We start from the raw sequence: 23,725 nt of genomic DNA on the forward strand, positions 1-23,725 counted from the left end.
ATGCAGGCAGCACAGCCACACGGCTGAGAGGAGGAGGAGTCACCAGGAAGCAGTGACTGGTTTTGGAGCCAGGAGTGTGGCGTCCCTGCCGGGGAACCTTGGTGCTGGGCTTTGGACTGGGAGCGGGGGAACTAACCGCAGCTTCTGAGACAGCACAAGCACGGGACACGGGCCTGACCCTTGGGGGCAATCTTTACCCAGCCAGTGCACACAGTCAACGACGTGCCCCTCGGGAACATCAGATAAAACATTCATCCGCCACCAAGATAAGTAACTTTGTCTATATTCCCGGGTGCTACTCTCTTCTATTTATCTGAACCCTCCCCTCCCCTTCCCAGGTGGCTTCATTAACATTGGAATTTCCTAAGCCAGAGAGTAAACTGCTCTGCGATTTTTCTTTCTTTCGTTTTGTTTTTGTCTTTTCCTAACCCATTTTCCTGGCCTGAGAGAAGCAACTACAAAAAAACCAGGGACCAAAAATCCTTCCCTAATTGGACTAAAAACACAGAACCAGCTCCAGCCAAGCATATGTGATTCACAGTCTTGGGCTTTCATCCCTACAGGGAACAAGGTAGCTATTACAATGCAAAGGCATTTCTGATAGGGATCTGACTGCATTTTTTTTTTTTAGCGGATTTACTGGAAAAACAAGTTTCCCAGGTCTGATATCTCTGCGTATTCAACAGAGCCACAACTGACCCACAACAGGGAACTGAGGGCTGAAGCTAACCCCAGACCACCTAGCCTCCTGCCTTAGGGGTCTAAGGAGGGTGACACCTACCAATCTGTAGAGGTACTTGCATTGGGGGCCTAAGGTACAGCTGCAGAGCCCACCCACAAGGGACTTTAGGAACAGAGACACACCTACATTACTGACACTTCGGGGAAGCCTGTCAGCATCCTGCCCGCCCCCCCGGAGTGTGAACCCCAACTGCTACTAGAATCTGGTGCACACAACTATCACCACTACTTCTCGAGGTGGATAGGTGACAGTGTGCATCACACACCTGATGACCCAAAATCAGATTCTACTTAAGAATAGTGAATGGACTCAGGCTTATATATCGGGTAACAGCCCAAACCAGCTGGTAACAGGACATAAGTGAGTCAAGAGCTACAACACTTAAAACAGTGCAATCTGGTAGCTCGTCTACGTATATTGAAAGAAACCAAAACAAGATAAGACTCAGTGAGCAAATATACAATAAATCACTACAATATCTTAGTGATGGCTAGGAGACAGCAGTCGATATCAAACCACATAAAGAAGCAGACCATGACTGCTTCTACAACTCCCCAAACTAAAGAATCAAAATCTTTCCCAAATGAAGATACAATCCTGGAATTGCCAGATACAGAACATAAAAAATTAATTTACAGAATGCTTCAAGACATCAGAGATGACCTCAGAAATGAAATAAGGCAATCTACAGAAAAAGCCAAGGAACACACTGATAAAGCAGTTGAAGAACTCAGAAAGATTATTCAAGAACATAGTGGAAAAATTAATAAGTTGCAAGAATCCATAGAAAGACAGCATTCAGAAATCCAAAAGATTAACAATAAAATTACAGAATTAGACAATGCAATAGGAAGTCAGAGGAGCAGACTCGAGCAGTCAGAATGCAGAGTGGGAAATCTGGAGGACCAGGGAATTAACACCAATATAGCTGGAAAAAAAAAAAAAATCTGATAAAAGAATAAAAAAAATGAAGAAAACCTAAGAATCATGTGGGACTCTATCAAGAAGAATAACTTGCGTGTGATTGGAGTCCCAGAACAGGGAGGGACAACAGATAACACAGAGAGAATAGTTGAAGATCTGTTGGCAGAAAACTTCCCTGACATCATGAAAGATGAAAGGATATCTATCCAAGATGCTCATCGAACCCCATTTAAGATTGATCCAAAAAGAAAATCACCAAGACATATTATCATCAAACTTGCCAAAACCAAAGATAAAGAGAAAATTTTAAAAGCAGCCAGGGATAAAAGAAAGGTCTCCTACAATGGAGAATCAATAAGTTCAGACTACTCAGCAGAAACCATGCAGGCAAGAAGGGAATGGGATGACATATACAGAGCACTGGAGGAAAAAAACTGCCAGCCAAGGATCATATATCCCGCAAAACTCCCTCTGAAATATGAAGGTGAAATTAAGACATTTACAGATAAACACAAGCTTAGAGAATTTGCAAAAACCAAACCAATGCTACAAGAAATACTAAAGGAAATTGTTTGGTCAGAAAACCAGTAATATCAGATACCAGCACAACACAAGTTTACAGAACAGAGCATCCTGATATCAACTCAAATAGGGAAATCACAAAAACAAATCAAAGTTAATTAAAAAAAAAAAAGTGCTCAAAACAGGGAATCGTTGAAGTCAACATGTAAAAGATGACAATAATCAAAAAGAGGGACTAAATACAGGTGGCATAGAACTGCCATATGGAGAGGGATACAAGGCAGTACAGGACAATACAAGTTAGGTTTTTACTTAGAAAAATAAGGATAAATATTAAGGTAACCACAAAGAGGTATAACAACTCCATAACTCAAAATAAAAACCAAGAAAAATGTAACGACTCAGCAAACATAAAGTCAAATAGTATGAAAATGAGGAATACACAAGTTACAAAGAAAAATGTCTCAGCACAAAAAAGTAAGTGGAAAAATGAAATTGTCAACAACACACATAAAAAGGCATCAAAATGACAGCACTAAACACATTAAAAAAAAAAAAAAAAACACATGCTTATCTATAATTACGCTGAATGTAAATGGACTAAATGCACCAATAAAGAGACAGAGATTCTCAGACTGGATAAAGAAACATGACCCATCTATATGCTGCGTACAAGAGACACACCTTACACTTAGAGACACAAACAAACTAAAACTCAAAGGATGGAAAAAATTATATCAAGCAAACAATGAGCAAAAAAGAGCAGAAGTAGCAATATTAATTTCTGACAAAGTGGACTTTAAAGTTAAATCCATCACAAAGGATAAAGAAGGACACTACATAATGATAAAAGGGACAATTGACCAGGAAGATATAACCATATTAAATATTTATGCACCCAATGACAGGGCTGCAAGATACATAAAACAAATTTTAACAGAACTGAAAAGTGAGATAGACACCTCCATAATTATAGTAAGAGACTTCAACACATCACTTTCGGAGAAGGACAGGACATCCAGTAAGAAGCTCAGCAGAGACGTGGAAGACCTAACTACTACAATCAACCAACTTGACCTCACTGACTTATACAGAACTCTCCACCCAACTGCTCCAAAGTATACTTTTTTTTCTTGCACACATGGGACATTCTCTAGAATAGACCACATATTAGGTCATAAAACAAACCCTTGCAGAATCCAAAACATCGGAATATTACAAAGCATCTTCTCAGACCACAAGGCCATAAAAGCGGAAATCAATAACAGAAAAATTAGGGAAAAGAAATCAAACACTTGGAAACTGAACAATACCCTGCTGAAAAAAGACTGTGGTATAGAAGACATTAAGGAGGGAATAAAGAAATTCATAGAATGCAACGAGAACGAAAATACTTCCTATCAAAACCTCTGGGACACAGCAAAAGCAGTGCTCAGAGGCCAATTTATATCGATAAATGCACACATACAAAGAGAAGAAAGAGCCAAAATCAGAGAACTGTCCCTACAACTTGAACAAATAGAAAGTGAGCAACAAAAGAATCCATCAGGCACCAGAAGAAAACAAATAATAAAAATTAGAGCTGAACTAAATGAATTAGAGAACAGAAAAACAATTGAAAGAATTAACAAAGCCAAAAGCTGGTTCTTTGAAAAAATTAACAAAATTGATAAACCATTGGCCAGAATGACTAAAGAAATACAGGAAAGGAAACAAATAACCTGAATAAGAAACGAGATGGGCCACATCACAACAGACCCAACTGAAATTAAAAGAATCATATCAGATTATTATGAAAAATTGTACTCTAACAAATTTGCAAACTTAGAAGAAACGGATGAATTCCTAGAAAAACACTACCTACCTAAACTAACACAATCAGAAGTAGAACAATTAAATAGACCCATAACAAAAGAAGAGATTGAAACAGTAATCAAAAAACTCCCAACAAAAAAAAGCCCTGGCCTGGATGGCTTTACTGCAGAGTTCTACCAGACTTTCAGAGAAGAGTTAACACCACTACTACTAAAGGTATTTCAAAGCATAGAAAATGACGGAGTACTGCCTAACTCATTCTATGAAGCCATCATATCCCTGATACCAAAACCAGGCAAAGACATCACAAAAAAAAAAATTACAGACCTAGATCCCTCATGAACATAGATGCAAAAAGCCTCAACAAAATTCTAGCCAATAGAATTCAACAACATATCAAAAAAATAAGCCACCACGACCAAGCAGGATTTATACCAGGTATGCAAGGCTGGGTTTAATATTAGAAAAACCATTAATGTAATCCACCATATAAATAAAACAAAAGACAAAAACCACATGATCTTATCAATTGATGCAGAAAAGGCATTTGACAAAGTCCAACACCCATTTATGATAAAAACTCTCAGCAAAAAGGAATTGAAGGAAAATTCCTCAACATAATAAAAGGCATCTATACAAAGCCAACGGCCAACAACACTCTAAATGGAGAGAGCCTGAAAGCATTTCCCTTGAGAACAGGAACCAGACAAGGATGCCCTTTATCACCACTCTTATTCGACATTGTGCTAGAGGTCCTAGCCAGAGCATTTAGGCTGGACAAAGAAATAAAGGGCATCCGGATTGGCAAGGAGGTAGTAAAATTATCTCTATTTGCAGATGACATGATCTTATACACAGAAAACCCTAAGGAATCCTCCAGAAAACTACTGAAACTAATAGAAGAGTTTGGCAGAGTCTCAGGTTATAAGATAAACATACAAAAATCACTTGGATTCCTCTACATCAACAAAAAGAACATCGAAGAAGAAATAACCAAATCAATACCATTCACAGTAGCCCCCAAGAAGATAAAATACTTAGGCATAAATCTTACCAAACATGTAAAAGACCTATACAAAGAAAACTACAAAGTACTACTACAAGAAACTAAAAAGGACCTACTTAAGTGGAAAAACATACCTTGCTCATGGATAGGAAGACTTACCATAGTAAAAATGTCTATTCTACCAAAAGCCATCTACACAAACAATGCACTTCCGATCCAAATTCCAATGACATTTTTTTAATGTGATGGAGAAACAAATCACCAACTTCATATGGAAGGGAAAGAAGCCTCGGATAAGTAAAGCATTACTGAAAAAGAAGAAGAAAGTGGGAGGCCTCACTCTACCTGATTTTAGAACCTATTTTACAGCCACAGTAGTCAAAACAGCCTGGTACTGGTACAACAGGCACATAGACCAATGGAACAGAATTGAGAACCCAGATATAAATCCGTCCATATATGAGCAGCTGATATTTGACAGAGGCCCAGTGTCAGTTAATTGGGAAAAAGATAGGCTTTTTAACAAATGGTACTGGCATAACTGGATATCCATTTGCAAAAAAATGAAACAGGACCCATACCTCACACCAAGCACAAAAACTAACTCCAAGTGGATCAAAGACCTAGACATAAAGACTAAAACAATAAAGATCATGGAAGAAAAAATAGGGACAACTCTAGGAGCCCTAATACAAGGCATAAACAGAATACAAAACATTACCAAAAATGATGAAGAGAAACCAGATAACTGGGAGCTCCTAAAAATCAAACACCTATGCTCATCTAAAGACTTCACCAAAAGAGTAAAAAGACCACCTACAGACTGGGAAAGAATTTTCAGCTATGACATCTCCGACCAGCGCCTGATCTCTAAAATCTATATGATTCTGTTAAAACTCAACCACAAAAAGACAAACAACCCAATCAAGAAGTGGGCAAAGGATATGAACACACACTTCACTAAAGAAGATATTCAGGCAGCTAACAGATACATGAGAAAATGCTCTCGAACATTAGCCATTAGAGAAATGCAAATTAAAACTACGATGAGATTCCATCTCACTCCAACAAGGCTGGCATTAATCCAAAAAACACAAAATAATAAATGTTGGAGAGGCTGCGGAGAGACTGGAACTCTTTTACACTGCTGGTGGGAATGTAAAATGGTACAACCACTTTGGAAATCTATCTGGCATTTTCTTAAAAAGTTAGAAATAGAACTACCATACAACCCGGAAATCCCACTCCTCGGAATATACCCTAGAGAAATAAGAGCCTTCACATGAACAGATATGTGCACACCCATGTTTATTGCAGCTCTGTTTACAATAGCAAAAAGCTGGAAGCAACCAAGGTGTCCATCAACGGATGAATGGGTAAATAAATTGTGGTATATTCACACAATGGAATACTACGCATCGATAAAGAACAGTGACGAACCTGTGAAACATTTCATAACATGGAGGAACCTGGAAGGCATGCTGAGCAAAATTAATCAGAGGCAAAAGGACAAATATTGTATAAGACCACTATTATAAGATCTTGAGAAATAGTATAAACTGAGAAGAACACATACTTTTGTGGTTATGAGGAGGGGAGGGAGGGAGGGTGGGAGAGGGTTATTTACTGATTACTTAGTAGATAAGAACTACTTTAGGTGAAGGGAAGGACAATACTCAATACAGAGAAGGTCAGCTCAACTGGACTGGACCAAAAGCAAAGAAGTTTCCGGGATAAACTGAATGCTTCAAAGGTCAGCAGAGCAAGGGTGGGGGTTTGGGGACTATGGCTTAAGGGGACTTCTAAGTCAATTGGCAAAATAATTCTATTATGAAAACATTCTGCATCCCACTTTGAAATGCGGCGTCTGGGGTCTTAAATGCTAATAAGCGGCCATCTAAGATGCACCCATCGGTGTCAACCCACCTGGATCAAAGGAGAATGAAGAACACCAAGGTTACACGGTAACTATGTGCCCAAGATATATAAAGGGCCCCAGGAACCAGAGACTTACATCATCCTGAGACCAGAAGAACTAGTTGGTGCCCGGCCACAATCGATGACTGCCCTGACAGGGAGCACAACGGAGAACCCCTGAGGGAGCAGGAGAACAGCGGGATGCAGACCCCAAATTCTCATAAAAAGACCAGACTTAATGGTCTGACTGAGACTAGAGGAATCCCAGCGGTCAAGGTCCCCAAACCTTCTGTTGGCCCAGGACAGGAACCATTCCCAAAGACAACTCATCAGACATGGAAGGGACTGGACAATGGGTAGGAGAGAGATGCTGATGAAGAGTGAGCTACTTGTATCACTGTGTTGGCATCTCCTGTCTTGAGGGGAGATGGGAGGGTAGAGAAGGTTAGAAACTGGCAAAATTGTCACGAAAGGAGAGACTGGAAGGGCTGACTCATTAGGGGAAGAGTAAGTGGGAGTATGGAGTAAGGTGTATATAAGCTTATCTGTGTCAGACTGACTTGATTTGTAAACGTTCTCTTAAAGCTCAAAAAAAAATATTAAAAGAAGAAAGTTACAATTTTAAATGATGACTAGCTCTATTTTCATTTACTCAGTTTCTTATTCAACCTCATAGACAAATGCTCAAAGCCTCAATAGCTCCCAAGTGCCTTCTAATGGGTTCATTCTGTGGCTGGTAGTTCTACCTGGCTTAGCACAGACCAGGGAAACTTCATGCTTATTGTAAATTGACCCACTTAACATACCTAAATTAGAATAGCTGTCTGCCTATTTTCAGACATAAACCCATGTGGAGTAGGTAATACTTTATTTTATCCATATCCCATACCTTTGTGTGTGTGTGTGTGTGTGTGTGTGTGTGATGTAGATGAATCAAAAGGCCATCCTGCTTAAAAAACTCCAAAAAAAAAAAAAAAAAAAAAAAAAACCAGAAAATCTAAAGCTCCTTATATAATCTGTTCAGGTTTCAGACATTTTTATCAGAAAGTTTTTCCCCTTATGCCATGACTCAGTACCTTGAAATAATACACATGCCAAAAAAGAATTTTCAAGAGGGTGTTATAATCACATTTGCAAAGGTGATTGAAAGCTGGAAGGGCCAAGGAGAGCACTTGAAATGCAGAACCAGGACATTTGCAGGGTATTCCTTATCTCATCTTGTTATCCTCCTCCAGCTGCCTTGTAAAGGGCCTGTTTGCTGTGATTACCTGAGACAGAGAGGAAATCATCCACCGAGGTGATGTCATCCACGGCCTCGGTCAGGACTCGGACCTGCTTCTCCCACTGGTCCTTGAAGACATCCATGTTATCCTGAGCAACTTTGCTTTGTGGCCGGGCAGCCAGTGTGAGAGCAGCATTGATGACCTATTTATTAGAAACAATCCAGGGACAGGATGACCACACTCTTCAAAGAAAAGAACAAGTAGGACAAAGACCATGTTGAAGCCATTGAGCCCTGTAGCTTCTACAAACGAGTGGGTTCTCAGTGTTCAGAAAGGAGCACTGAGAACATGAAATCTAAAGTAGATAGGTTGTCAACTACTGTTGGTTTTTGTTTGCTTTGTTCTTCTTTTTTTAAGATACTGTAGTTAGTCTCAGGTATCAGAAAGTATTCACTGGGCAAGTTCCATTTACTTAGCACAGATGTGGCAGAAATATAACTCTTGCTTACTGCATGTGCAAGCTTATAATTTAGTTATTGAAGCAAAGTGTTTAAATAACCACCCAAAACAAATACAAAGTCAAGATGAGTGGAAAAGACAATAACTGCCACAGTTATTCTGAAGAGACTGGAGTAGTTAGAAATGCTTTTTGGGAAAGGTAGAGCTTGAAACATCCCATGAATGATGGGTAGTGTCTTGCAGAGAGAGGATATGGGGCAAAGCAAAGGAGAGGAGTGATGTCAGGGTTGGAGTGTGGAGGCCCCTGAATATCAGGGCACTGATGGTCTTTTCAAACAAATTAAATGAGTCTTACCTGGGGACACAGACTGTCAATCTGGGTGGCTGCCATCCGGACTAATTTCACCCCTTCCTCATTGTTGGATATGGAACAGGCCAAGTTGGCAACCTGTATTGAAGAGGATTCATGTGAAAATTATGTTGGAGCAAAGGAAAAAATGTACTGTTGCTTGACTTAGCAACTTTTCTGGAGAATGTCAGGCCCAGGAGAATCCTTTCACAAATAAGGGCAGCCTTCAAAGCTGGACCAAATATTATTAGTTTTTATGCTGAGTACATTAGGCATTTCTGCCAGAAGACCAGGGTGCTGATAATGAATTATTACTTTAAGATTCTCAAGCACACAATGATGCATTTTATCTGGATTGCTTTGGACTGTCTTCCCATAAGGACTGCTTTGATCCATCTTCATTCTCATGTGAGACCTCCTAAGACTCACGCTTGAGTACAGAATACTATCATCTTGGACGCATCACTACTAAACTGTGACCACTGACTGAAATGCTATAGGCAATTCTTTGAATTGAAGAGAGACCCACAGTAACCTAAAAATTAGAAAAAAACAAAGGATCCCAGGTCTGCCTGTCAAAGTCTGTCCGGAGATGTTAATTCCATCAATAGCCATCTCAAGTGTTCTAAGTGGCCAGACAGGTAAGATAAATGAATAGAAAAGATTGGCATAATCCAATAGTAAAGTGGTAGAGAGTATAGTAAATTGGAAAATGCAGATCTAGTATAAAGGAATTCAAATTTGGTTTTTAAAACACTATACTGAACTGAACAATTGAACTGAATTCAAGCTCCCAGGCCAAGAGTTTCAACTCTCTTATTCCTTCTCTTCAAGGAGTATGAGTTGGTATGTCACATTGATTGGCCAAGGTCAACAGCATACAATGCCAACATCAAAACACTGATTTGTCCCATCAGACTGGTGTCAAAAGGATAGGAAGATGGGGATTAGAAAGGTCAAAGGAGAGAAGGGAAGCCAGGGATAGAAGCATTCTGGGCAAGTAGAACAAATGATTAGCAGAGAGAATCCCCTGGAGCATCTTGACCACCTGCCTTTTCATATCCTGCTCACCTCCATCCTACCAAACAAGGCTGCTGCCCTGCCAGACCCTAAAGCCCTGGGAGATGACAGTACGCTACACAGATGTGTATTTCCTAACATGAAAGGAACATCAGGCAATGTGGGGCAGTAGGGAGAGCACAGAACTGGAAATAAAATAGCTCCCACTTCTGTCTCAACCACTACTCAGCTATGTGATCGTCGGTAAGTCACTTTATGTTTAGAGGACTATTTCCTTAACAGCAAAATGAAACAGGTGGACAGTGATACTACGAATACTGTCAGAGGTTACTTCAATGAATCATTAATGGAAAGAATCCTGTTTGGAAGCTATTGAGGACGATAGAGAACATATAGCCTATTACAGTGACAGTATACAAAATGAGAAACCACAGGTTGACTTCTGAAAATCATCTCATAGTTTCTTACATTTTATATATTACCTTTGATTCTTCAGATAATATTCAATATTTACCTAGTTTTCAAAGGAAGTCTGTGAGAAAGGCAAGTATGCCATTTTATACCCATCTGCTAGAAAGAATATTGAGTGTCCAGGGACGGGAGGCTTCTTGGAGGCAGAGCAGGGCTAATAATACAGGTCTCCTAATTTCAGTTTCTTTTTGTTACCCTTCATTGTCTCCACATGGAATTTTGATTAATCTTTGCTGTATATGCACTCTCCCACAAAAGTCTGTCAGTTTGTCGTACTGCAGGGGCTTGCATGTTGCTGTGACCCTGGAAGATATGCCATCGGTATTAAAATACCAGCAGGGTCACGAATGGTCAACAGGTTTCAGCTAAGCTTTCAGACTAAGACAGAACAGGAAAAAGGACCTGGCAGTCTATTCCTGAAAAAAACTAGGCGGTGAAATCCTTATGACTAGCAGCAGAACATTGTCCGATATAGTGCAGGAAGATGAGTGCCTCAGGTTGGAAAGCACTTAAAAGATGTCTGGGGAAGAGCTGCCTCCTCAAGGTAGTCAACCATAATGAAGTGGATGAGCCAAGCTTTCAGGACCTTCATTTGCCGATGCGGCATGACTCAAAATGAGAAGAAACAACTGCAAATATCCATTAATAATTAGAACATGGAATGTATGAAGTATGAATCTAGGAAAATTGGAAGTCATCAAAAATGAAATGGAACATATAAACATCAATATCCTAGGTATTAGCGGGCTAAAATGGACTGGTAGTGGGCATTCTGAATCAGAAAATCACATGGTCTATTATGCTGGGAATGACAAATTGAAGAGGAATGGTATTACATTCATCATCAAAAAGAACATTTAAAGATCTATCCTGAAGTGCAGTGCTATCAGTGATAACATAATATCCATACACCTACAAGGAAGACCAGGTAATATATTATTCAAATTTATGCACCCAACCACTAAGGCCAAAGATGAAGAAATTGAAGATTTTTACCAATTTCTGCAGTCTGAAATTGATCAGAAATGCAGTCAAGATGCATTGATAATTATTGGTGATTGGAATGTAATGTAAAAGTTGGAAAAAAAGAAGGAATGGTAGTTGGCAAACATGGCCTTGGTGATAAAAATGACACCAGAGATCACATGATAAAATTTTACAAGACCAACAACATATTTATCGCAAATAACTTTTTTCAAATACCTCACTGGATGGAATACACAGGAATCAAATCAAGTATATCAGTGGTAAGATACCATGGAAAAGGTCAATATCATCAGTCAGAGCAAGGGCAGGGTCTGACTGTGCAACAGATCATCAGTTGATCATTCGCAAGTTCAAGATGAAACTGAAGAAAATTAGAACAATTCCACGAGAGCCAAAGTACAACCTTGACTATATCCGGTCTGAATTTAGAGACCATCTCAAGAATAGATTTCATGTATTGAACACTAATGAACGAAAACCAGACGAGTTGTAGAATGACATCAAAGACATCATCCATGAAGAAATCAAGAGGTCATTAAAAAGACAGGAAAAAAAGAAAAGATAAAAATGGATATCAGAATAGACTCTGGCACTTGCTCTTGAATGTCGAATAGAACAGAAGAAATGATGAAGTAAAAAAGCTGAAGAGGAGATTTCAAAGGGTGACTTGAGAAGACAAAATAAATAGTATAACAACAAGTGCAACGACCTGGAGTTAAAAAACCAAAAGGGAAGAAAATGCTCAGCATTTCTCAAGCTGAAAGAACTGAAGGAAAAATCCAAGACTTGAGTTGCAATAGTGAAGGATTCTATGGGCAAAATAGTGAACAATGGATGAAGCATCAAAAGGAGATTCAAGGAATACACAGAGTCACTACATCAAAAAGGACTGGTCAAAGTTCAGTCGTTTCAGGAGGTAGCATATGATCAAGAACCGAATGATAAGGAAAAACTCCAAGCTGCACTGAAGACATTGGTGAAAAACAAGGCTCCAGGAACTGACGAGATACCAAATGAGATGTTTTAACAAAGGAATACAATGCTGAAAGTGCTCACTTATCTATGCCAAGAAATTCTGAAGTCAGCTACCTGTCCAGCTGACTGGAAGAGATCCATATTTATGCCTATTCCAAAGAAAGGTGATTCAACAGAATGCAGAAATTAACAAACAATATCGTTAATATCACACTCAAGTAAAATTTTGCTGAAGATTATTTAAAAGTGGTTGTAGCAGTACATCGACAGGGAAATGCCAGAAAATCACACTGGACTCAGGAATGGAGGTAGAACAAGGTATATCATTACTGATGTCAGAAGGATCCTGGCTGAAAGTAGAGAATACCAGAAAGATGTTTTCCTATGTTTTATTGACTATGCTAAGCCATTGGACTGTGAGGATCATAACAAGCTATGGATAACATTTCAAAGAATGGGAATATCAGAACAGAACAAGGGGATACTTCATGGTTTAAAATCAGGAAATGTGTGTATCAGGATTGTATCCTTTTACCATACTTATTTAATCTGTATGCTGAACAAATAATCTGAGAAGCTGGACTATATGAAGAACGGGGCAACAGGATTGGAGGAAGATTCATTAATAACCCGCATTATGCAGATGAAACAACTTTGCTTACTGAAAGTGAAGAGGACTTGAAGCACTTAAATCATAATAAACAGAGAAAAGACTGAAGTTGTCAAGGATTTCATTTTACTTGGATCCACAATCAACACCTGTGGAAGCAGCAGTCAAGAAATCAAAGGACACATTGCATTGGAAAAATCTGCTGCAAAATATATTTTTAAAGTGTTAAAAAGCAAAGATGTCACTTTAAGGACTAAGGTGTGCCTGACCCAAGCTACGGAGTTTTGAATCACCTCATATGCATGCGAAAGCTGGGCAACGAATAAGGAAGACCAAAGAAGAATTGACACCTTTGAATTATGGTGTTGGGGAAGAATATTGAATATACCATGGACTGCCAAAAGAATGAACAAATCTGTCTTGGAAGAAGTGCAGCCAGAATGCTCCTTACAAGAAAGGATGGTGAGACTTCGTCTCACATATTTCAGACATGTTATCAGGTAGGATCAGTCCCTGGAGGACATCCATGCTTGGTAAAGTAGAGGGTCAGCAAAAAAAAGGAAGATTCTCAACAAGATGGATTGGCAAAGTGGCTGCAACAATGGGCTCAAGAATAACAATGATTGTGAGGATGGCGAAGGACTGGACAATGTTTTGTTCTGTTGTACTTAGGGCCACTATGAATCAGAACCAACTCGATGGCACTGAACAACTACAACAACATGTATTTTCTACTTTTGAATACGCTGAATATTTTCCATGAAAAAAAAAGTTTCTAAAAAAAGGTAGCAAGGACAAAGTATTCTATCACAGCTCTGGTGAATCAACCTCTTGTACCTGTATAAGTCTTAAAGGAGAAGAGTCTGAGTCTAAGGAAAACCTGAATATGGCTTAGAGTAAAGGCTTGCAGACAGTGGAAGAGTACCAGCCTGAACACAGAAAAGGAGTACTGTTATTGGACTGTGTAAATCACAGGGGTTGCTCTCCAGACCAAGTAGCCCCTGTCTTGTACAGATGCCAGCCCTGGGGGCCTTAGGAGCCAAAAGATTTGGATCCTTATATGAGGGAGATGTCAACCAGGAATTTCTACCTGATAATAATAAACTTTTTTTCTGTGTATCTTTTGATATGCTTTTTCATCTTTTGTTTAAATAAATTTTATTATGGTTTGGGTTCAGTGTGAGAACCTCATCACCCAACAGAATCTTAGTAGGCGGAACAGTGCTAGCAACACTTGGCAAAAATAAAGAGCTGGCACCTCTTGATCATACTCCAATTATTTATTCCCTTTAATTTTACTGATCCATAAATCTCAAAGTCTAGCAGCCTCCAGTTTGCAATGTACTCCTGCCAGTTAAATCAGAATTTCATTTACCTCGCATTGTATTCCAAAATATTCTGTAAACATTTACAATATGATGCTAAGGATTTCATTATCTCCAAAGGCAGGTTTGCATATTTTTAATTGCTCATGAACTCAATCCAAATCCCCACCTTCCTTATTTTCCTTTGGCTTGCCTGTTTCTATTTCTCGATGAATCCATTGGCGTTGTGGTGATTCTCAATATGGTGGTTTGTATCACGACTTTCAGATCTCTAGCAGCAAATGACCCTAAGCTTCATTCAGTCTTTGTGGCAGCTTCTATTCAATAATGTAGTTAGAAATGCCTGTAGCATTTTAACACCAATCTAAGTTGACTGAGCCCAGTAGGCACTTGATGATTGATTTCAATAGCACATTATTTCCCCCTTTTTATCAATTCAGCATGATAAATAATCTTCCTAAGGTATGGAGGGGGAGGGACTAGAATTGTTAACATTTGGAAAAAGATTACGGTGACTAGAAACATGGACGATACACCATTAATGTGTGTGAATAGACAGCCAACCAGAGGATGTTGAGCAATATGATTAAATTTAACAGAATTTTGAAATCTGTATGAGTAAACCAAACAAGTACCATTTGTGGGGCATGCATCTCCCAGCTGGCTATAGTCTCTGCTTGCTCCATCCTTGAAATGTTTACAACTTAGCTAAGGCAACAAGAGTAATTTGTCTCCTTGGAAGCTTAGAAAACAATGAAGCTTATCATTAAGCATTAAATATTGAACTATTTTATATTGATTTGGGATTTCCAAAAGTTGAAAAGCCCATGTGTGTGGATGGCATAGCTCCTTGGTGAGCTAATGGTATTAAATTCTCTTCAATATCTGATGAAGGGAAGCCTTCTTCCATAAATTGTGAGAGTGTAAGGGAAAGACTAGCCTAGTCTTCTATTTCTGAGTTTCATACTTTAAAAACTGGCTATCTTGGGGAGAAAAAGGAAGCTTAGAAGTCATTAACGATGTTGTGTGCTGCTGACTCCAAGAGCTTTAAGAATTCAGAAAAAGATGTAATCAGTGCTCTTGGATGGGAATCAATAAACATATAGAGGAGGTAAGATATCTTTCTTACAATATTTCTTTTCTGATTGACTGTATGGATGATCAAAATTTGATTCATTTTTTTTCTTTTCTGGGGGCACACAGTGTAAGAAGATGAAACAATAATATCATTAGCAGGATCTAGAAAGAATAAACCAGCAAGAAGCACTGATGCTGATTCTTCCAAGAAAGTTATCTTGTTCTTTGAACTGAAATTGCACTTTAATTGGCTTACATTCTCTATCCCTTTAATAATCATCTTTTTGTTGTCGTTAGGTGCTATCATGTTGACCCCCAACCCATGCCGACCCCATGCCTAACAGAATGGGGATGCTGCCTGGTCCTGCATCATCCCCATGATTGGCTGGGGATTGGGTCCTTGTGATCCATAGGGTTTTCACTGGCTGATTTTTGTAAGTAGATTGCCAGGCCTTTCCTCCTAGCCTGTCTTAGTCTGGGAGATCTGCTGAATCCTGTTCAGCATCATAGCAACATGCAAGCATTCACTGACAGACTGGTAGTGGCTGCTTATGAGGTGCATTGACCAGGAATCAAACCCAGGTCTCCAGCGTGGAAGGTGAGAATTCTACCACTGAACCACCAGTAATCACTTTAGTTGACCAAAAACAGAATGACTGTATTCTTTACACTTTGATGAGACAGTTAAAAATGACAAAATCAGCAAGGTGTGCAGCCTTCATAAAAATATATTAAGGCTATTTAAAATACAAGATGCTTTTAATCACAAAAAAGACCTGCACAGTTCAAAGCTTCAGATGAACAGCACACCGTGGCTGTGAAATTGTTTTTGTGTGGACATCACTGCAGGAAAGAGTTCCATCTCAAAAAGGCCACAATCTTGTTTGGACATTTACAGGAAACTCAAAAATGCCTTGAAGGCTGAGCTTTAATTAGACATTAAAAACCTCTGCTAATAAAGTATTTGGGCATTGAACTCCAAAGCGATATGAGATGCATCAGAAAAATGAGAACATTTTCTTCTTTCCTGGCCCTGGAAATAAAATTACTTTTTTTAATATTTGTGATTCTGTTCCATTCCAAACACCAGCACGGACTCAGCGTGTTCAAGCCCCAGACACTGTACCATTTCATTAAGTTTTACGGCTTCGGGTATCTAACTGGTGTTTTAGGAAGAGCACACTATTGAAATAAAGCAGAATCGCAATTCGGAAGTCCATAAAGCACTTGCTCCTCATGTTAATGTTTCATCATCGACATAAATTTGAGAATAAAATGAACTTGTTTACCACGAAAAAGGGCTTCTTTGAATTTACAGTCACTAAAGTCACATGGCCATATACAACCACGGAGAGAAGGGATGATAGCACAAATTCTATGCTGTTATTCTCTGTAACAACCATGGCAATGCAGAGTGCTACGATCTCAGTCTAAAGATTTATTCACTTACTGGGGCTGATAGGGTTAGCACCCAAAAAGGCGCAAACATATATGCACCTAACTTGCACTGAATTTCAAGGTTCAAACAGAACATGCCTGCTATATAATAGATAAACCCAGTGCCTTCGAGTCGATTCCGACTCATAGCGACCCTATAGGACAGAGTAAAACTGCCCAATAGAGTTTTCAAGGAGCTCCTGGACTGCCGACCATTTGGTTAGCAGCCGTAGCACTTAACCACTATGCCACCAGGGTTTCCAAATATATAATAGATAGAACTTCACAATTTACTAAGAGATGAAATGTTACACCCTCCTGAAACCTTTGAGAGGCAAACTGAAGCAGCTGATGTCAAGGCAGAGGGATTCAACTTTAAGAAGATGATGGGATTCTGCAGAGCTGGACCTACGTGTAGTCTAAGTGGGTGCCATCACAACTTGACTTGAGGGGAACCCACAGGTCCAGGTGCCCCAGAGAGTGCTGGCAGCAGTGTATCTCTCTCATACTCAGGTATTATGGAATCCTCTTAAAACGCAGCTGCTGCCGTGAGCTAAGGCATGGCCACTCTACCTGGAGTAAGTTTATCACCATGTTAACAGTCCTGGGACTTTGAAGGATAGAAGAGAATAAGACAGAAGGGATAATTTCACCAAGGGAAGGGTGGCTCAGCAGTAGCCAGCAGCTGAGGGCAGCGTGAAGACACTGGGGGACAGGAGGAAATGAGAAACACTTTTTTCTCTTGCTTCTCTAAAGCATCTGCGCCCTTGATCATTCTAAAAAAAAAAAAAAAATTTCTTTTAGATCATTCTACATATTTTAAATTACTATTTTTTGTCTTTAGACATTGACGATACATAGGTGATTAAATTAAGTACTATTCCTACCATTAAAAAAAAAAAAAACATAAAGGAGCTTATATTTTGGTGGGAAGACAGGATTTGAACAAGTAAATTCATTTTTAAAATTCATATTGCCATGAGTACTCCCAATGAAATAAAGGGAAGGCAATTATAGACAGTGTGAGGATATCTACTTTACATGTGATCATTTGTTCAGTTTATTTTTCAGTTGTATATAGTTTTTACAAAGTTGTCATCTTAGTATGCATCCTTTGGTCACTGTTTCTTTCACCTCTTACTGCGTTACAAATATTGCCCAGATTTTCTATATGCTTTTAATCATGACTTTTTTTTCATGATTTTTTTTTTTAATGATTGAATAAGATGTCATCATATTATTGACTCATTATTTGTTGAATCAAGTCCCTGCTACTTTACATTTAGGGGATTCTCCAGTGTTTGTTATTCTCAAAACCAAAGCAACACACATCTTTTAGGCATCTAGTTTTTGGTCTTGTTAGAAGTGGGCTTTCTGGGTCAAAGATATTGGTATGGCACCTGATAACATGCCCATAGTGCTTGCTGCAAGGTCCCCACAATGAATGGCTAATTCTCTAGTGTCACCAGCATTGTCTTCCACACACACACCTCAACACTGTTCCTCCTTGACTTCTCTGCCACCACACCATCTAAATGCCTTTCCAACCACCCATTCTGTAAACTATAAGTATAAACTAGGATTTCATAGTCACTTCACATTTCCCTAGCTAGACTGTCAATTCTTGGAGGACAGAAGTCTCCACCACAGCTAGTCCTGAGCTGGAGTCCAGGTGTTCAAGTCCAATTTTTTTTTTTTTTAAATCTCATAAGTTTCCTCCACGCTGTGTAAAGAAGAAAACCATTCAACTTGTCATAACCTAGTCATAACCAGGAGCCCCCTGAGTTCTATGATCTGGAATTGGGAGCAAGCATATTCTCTCTGTACCATGCATCCGTCATCAGATTAGTGTTTGGTAGCTGATACCAAATGAAGTGTATATAACATCCTGTCACGCAGTGCTAGGAAGCAATTTCTTCCTGATCCCACCAGGCACCATACCCTTGCCAGCACTTATACACGTAGGAGAACACAAATCTGCATTCCTAGGGCTCCTCGGAGATGCAGAACAGCTCTTTTGCCTGTGTACTTAGGGACATACACACCACTAACAAATGCTGTTTGCATGCCTCTGCTCAAATTAAAGCGATCAGTCTGCCCTGGTGACTTTAATGGAGGCAATCGCCAGTCCACATTCATGAACAAATTGATGTCCCTGCTTCATAGGTGAATCACTCAGCATAAATCTATACCCTTCATATAGAAAAACCTCAGTGGCTTAAAGTAATGCAATAAAGCATCACCTAATGCCTCCTGGTGCAGGTTCATCAATAACGTGTGGCTGTGTGAAAAGAATAAGAGAGACTTATCACGTGTTATCGAAAATCATGCAATGAATGTAATGCCCTTTTAATTATTACAGGCCTTCTGGGATTTTGTTTTCTCCATTCTTATTCTGAGGAAATGAAATGTTATCACTCTCCATTATTAATCGCTTTCTCGGAGTCCCATATAATTAAATGAAATCCTAACTTTTTCCCAGTGAATAAAACATGTTGACCTTCACACACGTGGGATGCATCTCCTGCTGCACATCAGCCAGGTTCTGTCTCCAGAGGTGGAAAAGGGCTGCACTGAATCATCTGGTGCTGGGCATTTAGCAGCAGTCAAAGGGATGTTTGAGGAATGAAGTGCTGGGCAGAGGAATAAATGAGTGCAGCCACCTCTCCAGCCTGGTCTCACACATTTCAAGATAATGAGTACAAGTGTGGAGCCAAGGCCGTAACCACAGCACAGAGTGAATCTAACCGCCCCAACCTAATATTGGATCTGTGACTTCAGCCCCCTTTACATAGAGAGGTAGTTAGAAGCTCCTACTCCCCCACTTTCTGTCCCAGTTTTTTGGGGGAGGAAGGTGCCTCCACTGATTAAATTCCTAGCAATCTACTTAAGTGCAATTCAAGGTCTGCATATCCCTGAAGAATTCCCAGTCACATTGGCCAATAGGACTATCTCTTTCCTCTGAACCCTGTCAGGCTTCCTGTACCACTGGTTGCTACTCACCACGTATTATTGCTTTATTCTTATTTGTGGTATTATGGATGGATGGATAAATACAGAATTAGGTATTTAGACATACAGGTATAAATATTGAGCATATTCAACTAAATTTCTGCCTCCTTCAGGATAATGTCTGTGTCTTATTCACGTTTGGGTCCCCTATCACTCTCGGTACACTACCTTGCACACAGCAGGTATAAATGTGGTTCCAAGGCTGTCTCTCATTTCCTGGATGCTTTCTTACTTCTCACCCCCACCTGTACTTACCTCTTATGAGTCATACTTTCTCTTTTTAATGTTTGTTTACCTCACAAAGGATGCTAATTGATTAATCAAAGTACTCATTAAGGCAATATTTTCTCTTCCTAGGTAATATAACTACGACTCATCTGTCAGTTTGTCATTCTGTCATTGCTTGTATGTTGCTGTGGTGGTGGAAGCTATGCCACCAGTACTGCATGTAACAGCAGGGTCACCCATGGTAGACAGATTCCAGCAGAGCTTCCAGATTAAGACACACTGGGAAGAAGGACCTGGAGATCTACTTCTGAAAAAATTGGCCAGTGCAAAACTGTTTACAGATAGCAGTGGGACATTGTCTGATACGGTGCCAGAAAATGAGCACCTTATGTTGAAAGACACTCAAAATATGACTGGGGGAAGAGCTGCCTACTCAAAGAAGAGTTGACCTTAATGACCTGGATGGAATAAAACTTTCTGGACCTACATTTGCTGATGTGGTACAATTTAAAATGAGAAAAAACAGCTACAAATACCCATTAATAATCAGAACATGGAATGTATGAAGCAATCAAAAAAGAAATGGAATGCATAAAGATCAATATCCTAGGCATAAGTGAGCTGAAATGGACTGGAATTGGACATTCTGAATCAGACAGTCAGATGGTTTTCTATGCCAAAAATGACTAATTGAAGAGGGATTGTGTCACGTGCCTCATCAAAAAAGAAATATACCAAGATCTATCCTGAAGTACAACACTGTCGGTGATAATATCCACATGCCTACAAGGAAAACCAGTTAATGTGACTATTATTCAAATTTAAGCACCAACCACGAATGCCAAAGATGAAGAAACTGAAGATTTTTACCAACTTCTGCAGTCTGAAATTGATCAAACACAAAATCAACATGTATTGATAATTATGGGTGATTAGAACACTAAAGTTGGAAACAAAGAATTGGTAGCTGAAAAATATGCTCTTGGTGATAGAAGTAACACTGGAGATCACATGGTAGAATTTTGGAAGACCATCAATTTATTCACTGTAAATACCTTTTCTCAACAACATAAATGGTGGCTATACACATAGACCTCAGTGACAGGAACCAAATCTACTACATCTGTGGAAAGAGGCAATGGAAAAGCTCAATATCACCAGTCAGAACAAGGTCAGGGGCTGACTGGGAAACAGACCATCAATTGCTCATATGCAAGTTCAAGTTTAAGCTGAAGAAAATTAAAACGAGTCCACTAGAACCAAAGTACAACCGTGCATATATCTCACCTGAATTTAGAAACCATCTTAAGAATAGATTTGACACACTGAACACTAATGACTGAAGACCAGATGAGTTGTGGGATGATATCCGCAACATTATACATGAAGAAGGCAAAAGGTCATTAAAAAGACAGAAAAGAAAGAAAAGATCAAAATGGATGTCAGAATAGATACTGAAACTTGTTATTGAATGTGAGGTAGCTAAACCAAAAGGAAGAAAAGATGAAGTGAAAAAGCTGAACAGAAAATTTCAGAGCGGCTCAAGACGACAAAGTAATATAATGAGATTTGCAAAGACCTAGAGATAGAAAACCAAAAGAAAAGAAAATGCTCAACATTTCTCAAGCTGAAAGAACTGAAGTAAAAATTCAAGGCTCAAGTTGCGGTACTAAAGGAGTCTATGGACAAGAAATTGCATGATGCAGGAAGCATCAAAAGAAGATGGAAGAAATGCAGAGAGTCACTGTACCAAAAAGAGGTGATCAACGTTCAACCTTTCAGGAGGTAGCATATGATCAAGCACTAATGGTGCTGAAGGAAGAAGTTCAAGTTGCACTGAAGGCACTGGTGAAAAATAAAGAGCAGAAATTGACAGAATACTAATTGAGATGTTTCAACAAACAAGATACAATGCAGATGTGCTTGCTCATTTATGTCAAGAAATTTGGAAGACAGGTACCTGGCCATCTAACTGGAAGAGATCCATATTTATGGCTATTCCCAAGAAAGGTGATGCCACTGAGTTCGGGAATAATTGAGCAATATCATTAATATTACAGGCAAGTAAAATTACACAGAAGATAATGAAAAAATGGTTGCAGCCGTGTATCCACAGGCAACTGCCAGAAATTCAAGCAGGAATTAGAAGAGGACTCGGAACCAGGGATATCATGGCGGATGTCAGATGGATCTTGGCTGAAAGCAGAGAATACCACAAAGATGTTTACTTGTATTTTACTGATTATGCAAATGCATTTGACTATGTGGCTTATAAAAAATTATGGATACCATTTCAAAGAATGGGGATTCCAGAACCCTTAATTGTGCTCATGAGGAACCTGTACATAGACCGATTGTCAGTCGTTCGGACAGAACAAGGGGATATTATGTGGTTTAAAATCAGGAAAGGTGTGCATCAGGGACCACCACACTTATTCAATCTGTATGCTGGGCAAATAATCCAAGGAACTGGACTATATGGAGAACATGGCATCAGGATTGGAGGAAGTCTCATTAACAACCTGTAATATGCAGATGACACAATCTTGTTTACTGAAGATGAAAAGAACTTGAAGCACTTCCTGATGAACTTCCTGATAAAGATCAAAGGCTATACCTTTCAATATGGATTATACCTCAACATAAAGATAACAAATATCCTCATCACTGGAGCAATAAGCCATATCATGATAAGCGTAGAAAATGTTGAAATTGTCAAGGATTTCATTTCAGTTGGATCCACAATCAACAAAATCAAACAACATAATGAATTGGGAAAATCTGATGCAAAAGACCTCTTTAAAGTACTAAGAAGCAAAAATGTCATTTTGAGGACTAACGTGTGCCTAACCCAAGCTTGGTATTTTCAATTGCCTCATGCGCATGTGAAAGCTGGACAACGAATAAGGTAAACTAAAGAAGAACTGATACATTTGAATTGCGGTGTTGGAGAAGAATACTGAATATACCATTGTTGTTGTTGTTTGGTGCCACGGAGTCGGTTCCAACTGATAGCCACCCTACGCACAACAGAACGTAACAAGGCCCAGTCCTGTACCATCCTCACAATTGTCATTATGCTTGAGCCTATTGTTGCAGTCACTGTGTCAACCCATCTCGTTAAGGGTCTTCCTCTTTTTCGCTGACCCTCTATTTTACCAAGTATGATGTCCTTCTCCACAGACTGATCCCTCCTGATAACATGCCCAAAGTATGTGAGATGTAGTCTCGACATGCTTCTTCCGAGACAGATTTGTTCGTTCTTCTAGCAGCCCATGCACAATTCAGAGGCATCAGTTCTTCTTTGGTCTTCCTTATTCATTGTCCAGCTTTTGCATGCATATTTTGAGATGACTGAAAACACCAAGGCTTGGGTCAGGCACACCTTAGCCCTCAAGGTGACATCTTTGCTTTTCCACACTTTAAAGAAGTCTTTTGCCGCTGATTTGTCCAATGCAATGTGTCTTTTGATTTCCTGACTGCTGCTTCAATGGATGTTGATTGTGGATCCAAGTAAAATGAAATCCTTGACAACTTCAATCTTTTCTCAGTTTATCATGATGTTGGTTATTGGTCCAGTTGTGAAGATTTTTGTTTTCTTTATGTTGAGGCGTAATCCATACTGA

The 23,725-nt window shown here is 39.3% G+C and overlaps 1 protein-coding gene across 1 annotated transcript in view; it reads right to left on the reverse strand.

Moving 5' to 3' along the window:
• Window positions 1-23,725, reverse strand: part of CTNNA2 (catenin alpha 2) — a 1,322,153-nt gene that overhangs the window by 145,235 nt on the left and 1,153,193 nt on the right. The window contains exons 10-11 of the mRNA XM_049856958.1: window positions 8,964-9,056; window positions 8,195-8,351 (exon numbers count right to left, since the gene is read on the reverse strand). Of these exons, the coding sequence (XP_049712915.1) occupies window positions 8,195-8,351; window positions 8,964-9,056 (250 nt within the window). The remainder of the gene's footprint in view (window positions 1-8,194; window positions 8,352-8,963; window positions 9,057-23,725) is intronic.

The sequence above is a fragment of the Elephas maximus genome, chromosome 17 (assembly GCF_024166365.1).
Source record: "Elephas maximus indicus isolate mEleMax1 chromosome 17, mEleMax1 primary haplotype, whole genome shotgun sequence".
NCBI classification, from domain to species: domain Eukaryota; kingdom Metazoa; phylum Chordata; class Mammalia; order Proboscidea; family Elephantidae; genus Elephas; species Elephas maximus.